This window comes from Tamandua tetradactyla, chromosome X (assembly GCF_023851605.1).
Source record: "Tamandua tetradactyla isolate mTamTet1 chromosome X, mTamTet1.pri, whole genome shotgun sequence".
NCBI lineage: Eukaryota > Metazoa > Chordata > Mammalia > Pilosa > Myrmecophagidae > Tamandua > Tamandua tetradactyla.
Window position 1 is genome coordinate 13,417,289 of NC_135353.1, and position 8,429 is coordinate 13,425,717.

Sequence of the window (8,429 nt, forward strand, 5' to 3'; positions counted from 1 at the left end):
AATTAATGTCTTCAAATCAAGTACGTGATATTTCCTGTAGCAACCAACCTAGTCTATTTCACTTGACTATTTCACTAGCTGTAAAACAATTCTACAATTTCTTTTGATCAGGCCAAAAACCTAGGATCATTGCTGTCTTCTCTTATTCTCAGTTCCTGCCTCCAACCCATCAGTTAACCTTGTAGATTCTACCTTCAAAATATATCCAGAAGTCTCACAACTTCTCACACCCTCCAATGTTACTGTCCTGGTCCAAATCACCATCATCTCTTACAATAGCCTCATAACTGACCTGTTTCTGATATTGCCCTCTCCTGTCTATTCTCCTTTTCATAACTGATTTTAAAAGTAATTGTATATACAATATGTGTATAATGGTGTTGCTGGGTATCTAACATGTAGAAATGTAATATATTTGACAATAACAGAACAAAGGAGGGGGATAGGAGCAAATTTGTATTGGTATAAGTAATTGAGACCAGATGGTATCTTGAATCCATAGAAACAAATGAGGAGAACCAAAAACGGTAAATAAGATTAAGATAATACACTCTATAAATATATACTTGTTCTTTTTTCTTCTCTCAGCATCCTTCAATTAAATATAATAATATAAATGTGATGGTTTACAGCTGCATGCACCCCAGAAAAACACGTTCTTAAACTTAATCCATTCCTGTGGGTGTGGACTTATTATAAATAGCAACTTTTGATGATGTTACTTCAGTTTAAGTGTGGTCCACCTCAGTCAGAATTGGTCTTAATCTTATTACTGGAGTCCTATATAATTTTGCAGAATGAAATTCACACGCACACACAGAGAAAACTATGGGAAGTAGAAGCAAGAAGTCGAAGGTCAGAGGAGCCCAAAAGAGAACTGAAAGGCCACCATGTGCATTGCCATGTGACAGAGGAGCCCAGGACAGGGGATCACTGGCAGCCAATCCCAGAACACTATAGTCTTCAAGGATAAAGCATTGCTTTGGTGATGACTTCAACTGGACTTTTCTGGGCACAGCTACATGATGATAATGTGAACCATTGATTGTATACTTTGGATGATTACATGGTATGTGGATATATAATATATATCAATAAAATTGCATTAAAAATAAAAATATAAATTTTCTCTAAAAAAGGGAAATTTCAGAGAATTATAAATATGTCATAGATGTTAAATATTTTGGAGTAGGAAAATTTTAAAGATCAATACAGACATCTATTTTTATTGCACTTACATTTATCATACTTTATAGATATTGGGTATTTTACAAATTGAAGTTTGGTGGTAACACTGTAATAGACAAGTCGTTTGGAGTCCTTTTTCCAAGAGCATGTGCTCATTTTGTTTCTCTATTACATTATAATTAAGGTATGTATATTGTTCGTTTAGATCTAATACTACTGCACATTTATCAGACTACAGAATAGTGTATACACAACTTTTTATGTGTACTGAGAAATCAAAACATTCATGTGACTTGCTTTGTTGTGATATTCATTTCATTGTGGTGGTCTGGAACCAGCAATATCTCTGAGGTATACTTGTACACAGTTTAGAAGATAAAATTAAAGAAATATCCCAGAAGTCAGAACAAAAAATCACAGAATAAATTTGGAATAGGAAGACTAAAAAAAAAAAAATTAGATCACTTCAGGATGTCTAACATCTGAGTAGCAGGAGTTCCTGAAAGAAATAATAAAAGAGAATGGAAGGGGGTATTTCTTAAGCAAAGGAAGTTGTAGAACAGAAGTATATGGTTTTCCAGATTGAAGGACCCCAGAGGAATGAAGAATTAAATGATACTCAACATATCATAAAATTTTGGAACACCGGGGATAAAGAGAAAAATTGAAACGTTTACAGAGCTGCTTCTGGGTATGATGGAGTAATAGTCCCATAATAGCCTTTTCACCATACCAGTGATAAAAGTGGATAGAATATATGTGGTAACTGTTTTCAGACATTTGGCAACAGGCAGAACAAACTGCAATCTCTGAGAGAGGTAAAATTCATGAGATGAGTTCTGTAGCTCTCTGCTGACAGAACACTTCATTGTCCACTGTGCAGCATGCAAGAGGCTAAGGCAGATCCAAGCCATTGAGGCAGAGGTCAGAGTTCATGGCAGCTAAAATAGCTGGAATCCTGCAAGAAAACAGCAGAGGCGGAGAGGAGAAAGATGTAGTGGGGGTGTCTCTCGAAGTCTGTTTGGGGGTTCTCCCATGAGTTAGTGGCTGAGATTTGAGTTTCACATATGCAGGATGAGAAGATCTGAGGTTTACCAAATAGTAACCTCTTGTGGGATTAAAACCAGAGCAGAGAGACATCGAGTAGTGAGGGCGGATAGTAGAGCTCCAACTGGGGCAGAGTAGAAAGACCCATTATCACTTCCTCACATCCTAATAATGCATAGAGATACCATCAATCTTGGTGCCTTAAAAGAAAGAGTTATGCCCTAAAGCAGGGATAAACTCATTATGGCCAGTGGGCTTGGTGCCTGTTTATGAAAATTTTGTAGTAATATGGCCACACCTATTCATTTATATATTTTATATGGCTGCTTTCATACTCAAAGGCAGAATTGGATACTTATGAGAGACACTGCATGTCCCTAAAAGCCTAAGCTATTTATTATCTACCTTGAAACAAAGGTTTCTTGACTCATGTGCTAGAGTGAATTCTGGTCTAGAACCTTCCTACCAAAGGCCAATCCAAGTCCTAACAAAATCCATATAGAAGGTTAAGTTTGGAGCTTGTATCTCCTACTGAGTTGAAAAAGTTTGAAGATACCTAGATTTTCCACATGACGTATTGTCAAAGACAGACTAAGACTAAGGCTACACATGTTCCAGCCTACACAAAGCTACTAGAGCAAAAATCCACACTCTCAAGAAGAAGATAAAGAATCAGAATCTCTACGGTGTATCACTAATAATGACACGTATACAGCAAAAAATTGTCCTGGCTTTGCATGTAACTAGAATTGAATAAAGGGATCAGAATTTACATGTTTACCAAAAGCAAGCAGAAAACTGAACAAAATATATGAAAGAAAAACATCAGATATTGAACAAGAGGCAGAACTTGTTTTACTTTTATTATTTTGAAAAAAAATACAATTACCTATAATTACCACAGACTTCTATCTTGATACATATTCCAAAATGTGGACAAGATAGAGGAATCCAGTAAGAGCATTATGGTCTTGCTTAGCAGAAGAGACAGCAGTTAGGGTTTTGGGATCCTGAGCCAGCTGAAATTTGTTGGGCAAAATTACAGCAAAGACAGGAAGATACAGGGGAAAAAACACAGAAATGACAAAAATTAGCATCCATTTCTGACAAAAATCTCAAAAATCTATGAATAAAATGATCTTTCTCAAAGTAAAAAAAGGACATATATATGGAAGACAAAGTTATAGCTAATCTCATATGTAATGGTGAAAGATGAAATTATTTCCTTCAAAAATCTGGAACAAGATAAATTCATTCTCTCTGGGGTAATACTACACAACTATTAAAATGACTAATATTAAAAAGGCACACAGTACTAAATGCTAGTGAGGCTGTGGAGCTTCTGGAACTCTCAAACATTGCTGTTGGAAACGTCAAATCATTTATCACCTCTGGAAAGCATTTTAGTAGTTTCTTATAAAATTAAATATAGTCTTACTAAATGACTAAGCAAACCTATTCTTGGGTATTTACTCAAAAGAAGTGAAAATGCACTTTATTTATCTATTTAGAATAGATAAACAAAATGCAGTACAGCCATACAATAGAACCACTACTCAGTAATAAAATGAATGAATTATGGATACATACAACAATGTGGATGAATCTCAAAAATATTATGTTGAGGAAAAGAAGCCAGACACAAAAGAGAACACATTGTATAGTTTCATTTATATGAAACTTTGGAAAAGACACATTTAATCTGTAGAAACAGAATGTAGATGAGTGGTGCCTGGGGACAGGGATGGAGATGGAGACCGGGAAGGGTCAGTCACCTTTTGGTGAATGTCCTGGACATTCACCAAACAAACCAGGGCTGCTACCCCACCCATATGGTCTGGTACCCACCACTCACCAAGGAACTATTCCTGATCATTTGCAACAGCAGCTACAAAATGAATGAATTATTTTAATTCCACCACAAAAATGTACGGAAAGACACTTCTTGGGCCAATTTATGGGTCTCCCACTGGACAGATACTGATCCTCCCAGTGAAAACCACTAGTGAACTATAGAAACACTACTTGGTTTTTACGAATAAAGACAAAGTCAGACTTCAGATCTTATCAGTTGATGGCAGCCCACGTCCGATCACTTCTATTGTTTGCTACCCAAATGGGGGTGCTGTAATGACCTGTTCCTATGATGGGTGCTATACTTTCATGGCAGAAAGACCTAATCACTTGGTAGTGCGGTTGGAAATTAACTTAAGCACCCAGAGACAGTAGTTTCTCTTGGGGGTGAAGACTTAATCCCATTCTATGGTCTGGTGACTGGTGGCAGGGAAAGAAATTTCTACAGGGAGTTGAAGGACTATTTTTACTATTCTCAGCAGTCAAGGTATTGATATGATGGAGACCAGAGAGGTATCAGAACACATTTGCCTGTCAGAACTTCTTTTTGTCATGAGAGCAACTGGCTTTTAGCCATCTGAAGAGAAAATTGAAGATATGGTCAATAAAATCAAATTTGGTGAGTATGCGGAGACTGGAAAGATAGTTGACAAAATCATCTTAACAGATTTCCTCAAAATTTACATCAATCACAGGTCAACTTTTGGTAATACCATGAGTATCCAGTATAGCGTTAACATTTTTGGTTTTACCAATTCAGAAGGAAAAAAGGTCAAAGAGAGGATTTTCTGAAACTGTTTCAAACTAAAGATGAGCACACAGCCCAGAAGATGTCCAATTGCTTTGCCACACTGTTTGGCATAATCCAGAAGGGTAGAAATCTGAGCTTGTGACCTCCTCTTTTAAAGGTTCAGAAGGTTGCCTCGAAGAACTTCCTGCAATCACTAAAGAAACATTCACAACCGAAATTCTTGGCTTAACCAATTCAGAAGATTCCAGAGAAGATCATATGGTCAGTGGAGTTTCAGGAAGGCTTGAAGAATAAAGGACTTTGTGTTTTGGGGTTTTTTTCCCAAGAGGCACTGCTTTTCCTGTGTTTTCCTCCTCCCTACACAACTCTAATAGTTAGAACTTCTAGACAGTAAAAGCAAAGTTTTGTTAAACCATGAAGAAAATATATAGTGTTCCTTATTTCTGGTGGTAGTTACATGAATGCATACCTTTATTAAAGTCACCTAATTTTACACTTCACAGTTGATTTCAAATAATACCATGTGTGTAACAAAACAGGAAAATGCAACCCATGTTCATGAAAATAGAAATCAACCCCAAATACCCAGATGTTGTATTTAGCGAACAAAGTTTTAAAGTATCTTCAAAGTTCTAACGGGAAAATAAGTTAAGGGACATGTCCTAAATAGGGAATCTATTCTGCAGAAGAAATATTGAATTCTGCAAAAAAAAATGGAATTCTGTACAAAGGATGAAGTAGAGAAATTAAAACTAAATAGTAGCAATAACTGAATTGCAAAATTTACTGGATGGGCTTGACAGCAGGTTGGAGATAGCAGAGGGAAAAGCCGGTGGACTTCCATATGGCTCAACAGAAACTATCCAGTCAGAAGTCCAGAGATAACAAGAGATTGAAGAAGTATGAGCAGAACCTCAGAGTCTTGTAACACCATTTTAAACAATATAAATATACATTTATTTAAAGTCCTAAAAGGAGAAAATAGTGAGAATGGATAACAAAATATTTGAAGAATTAATGCCTGAAAATTTCCCAAATTTGCTAAAAACAATCTATTTGCAGTTTAGAAAACACAGTGAACCCAAAGCAGGTTTTAAAAAAAACAAGAAATATTAGAGTTTTGCTTTACAAATTCCAGGGAAATAATTTCTTCTAAAAATTATATCCTTAGCCAAACCAAGAATCAATTGTATGGGTAGAATAATCTCATGTCTAGAAATGTACATTCTTTAAAAAAGTTCTTCTGATTTACCCTTTTACAGAAAGTGACTAAATGATGTGTTCTATTAAAACAAGAGTGTAAAACAATTAAACAGGAGATACAGTGTGCAAAAGACAGGGACTCCAACACAGGAGACAGTTCAAAGGAATACCTAGACCCACCTCCCAAGAATTCTGCTGTGGCATGTTGGAAGTGGGTTCCAGGCAGCCCTGTTTTTAATAGTCTCCAGGTGAGACTAATGCACAGCCTGATTTACAAACCATTGATTCATATTTCCTCATTTGATTTTATTAAGCTGTTTTAGTTTACTAAAGTTGCCAGAATGCAATGTACCAGAAATGGGTTGTTTTTTTTTTTATAAAGGGGATTTATTAAGTTACAAGTTTACATTTCTAAGGCCATAAAAATGTCCAAAGTAAGGCATCCAGCGAAAGATACTTTGACTCAAGAAAGTATGCATCGTTTCCTGGTATCTGGTTTCAAATAGCTCTCTCAGCCCCTGTGAATCCTTCTGGCTTCTGGTTTGCTTAGCATCTCATGGGAAGGCATATGGTGATATCTTCTGGGCTCTGCATTATCAAACATCTGTGCTAAATGTCTGCTCTCTCTCAGCACTCCAAGCATCTCCAAAGATCTGCATCTGTGTCACTTCTGAGCTTCCTCCAAAGTGTTTCCTCTTTTAAAGGGCTCTAGTATGTGTGGGCCACGGTGGCTCAGCAGGTAAGAATGCTTGCCTGCCATGCCTGAGGACCCGGGTTTGATTCCCGGTGCCTGCCCATGAAAAAAAAAAAAAAAGGGCTCTAGTAAACTAATCAAGACCCACATTGAATAGGTGGAGTCACATCTTCATTTAATCGAAAGGGCACACCCACAATTGGGTGTGTAACATCTCCATGGAGGCAATCTAATAAAAGGTCCTACCCTAAACAATAGGCCTGCCCCACAAGATTGGATTAGGAAAAGAACGTGGTTTTTCTTGGGTGCTTAACAGTTTCGAACTAGCACAATAACCTTGTGAGTTAGGCAGACAAAATGTTATAATCCTCATTCTACTAACTCAGTCAAGGTCATACATTTTAAAAATAGCAAAGCTATGACTAGAACTCCTCCAGGTTTTGAAATGTTTTCTAATTGCTGGATAACAAATCTTAAAAGTGGATTCACTTTCACGTAGGAGCCTATGTATGCCTAAATCGCTCTGTTTCTGGTCCTATTTGCTTGTCCAGACACCATCTCCCCATTACCCTTTGGTAGTGGGGAAAAGCAGAAGAAAGTGGGCAGGTCACAGTTGTGTACCTTGAGTAGAGGTCGACGATGAGCAAACCACCAGAAGAAGTCTAGAATGATTGCTTAAAGAAGGCAATTCTCAACATGGGAAAACCATGCAAGAAAATGAAAAACAGCCACTGAGCATGCCAAAGATCAATGAAAAACGACCTCCTGTGGAGCACCCTCCCAAAAAGTATTCCCCGGAGGAACAATCTTCGGAGGCTCATTCCTCAGAAGAGGAGTTTGCTCAGGAGGAATTCTTTCCTGAGATGCTACTTTCTGAGGAGCACCCTCCTCAGGAAAGCCTTTCTAGGAAGTACCTTTTTGAGGAGCACCCTCCAATGGAGCAGCCTCCTTGTGGAGTAGGAAAACATAAGCTAGAAGAAGGAAGTTTTAGAGAAAGGCTTGAGGGTTCGTGCCCACAACAAAGAGGGAACATATATGGCAGGAATTTAACCAATGATAAAGGTAGCAGATGACATGTAAGAGATGAAAGGAGCAAGAAACAAACTGATGGTAATACATTGGAATGCAAAATGGAACTGTCCTTATCCTATTTAATGTGTTCTGCCTTGAAGTCTGTTTTGCCTGGTATTAGTATTGTCAACTGAAATTTACGTTTGCATTTTCTTATAGCCTGGTTCCCACCTTAATTTTAACTTTGTGTGTGGCTTTGTTTTAGGTATTTCTCTTGTAACTGGCATACAGCTTTTTATTCGCCTACAATCTACAAGTCTCCCTCTTTCCAACATGAATTTTACCCATATGCATAGAAAGATGTACTTTATATAGTAAAGTTAAAAGAACAGTTTTCAAAAAGTATATATAGTATCCCATTTTTGTAAAAAATACTGTATATATTAACCTGCAAAGAAAAAACTGAATGTATATACATCAGAAGCTTAATAATGGCTATCTGTGTTAAATAATAGATATTTTTTTCTGTATCTGAATTTGTTATTTTTTCAAGATGAACTTGTGTCACATGCTCAAAAAATGATAAAATGAATATATGTAAAGCAAAAAAAAATTCATTCATCTAAAAAAAAGTGTTTCTCAAAATGTACTTTATAGACCACTAACATCAATATTTGCCTT

The 8,429-nt window shown here is 36.8% G+C and overlaps 1 protein-coding gene across 1 annotated transcript; it reads left to right on the forward strand.

The window, feature by feature from the left end:
• The first annotated feature begins 7,444 nt into the window (after positions 1-7,444).
• On the forward strand, positions 7,445-7,892 carry LOC143671686 (transcription elongation factor A protein-like 1). Its single transcript, XM_077146915.1, is given in 2 exon segments — positions 7,445-7,791; positions 7,793-7,892. Coding segments are annotated over 2 exon segments (447 nt in total).
• The last annotated feature ends 537 nt before the right edge of the window (positions 7,893-8,429 follow it).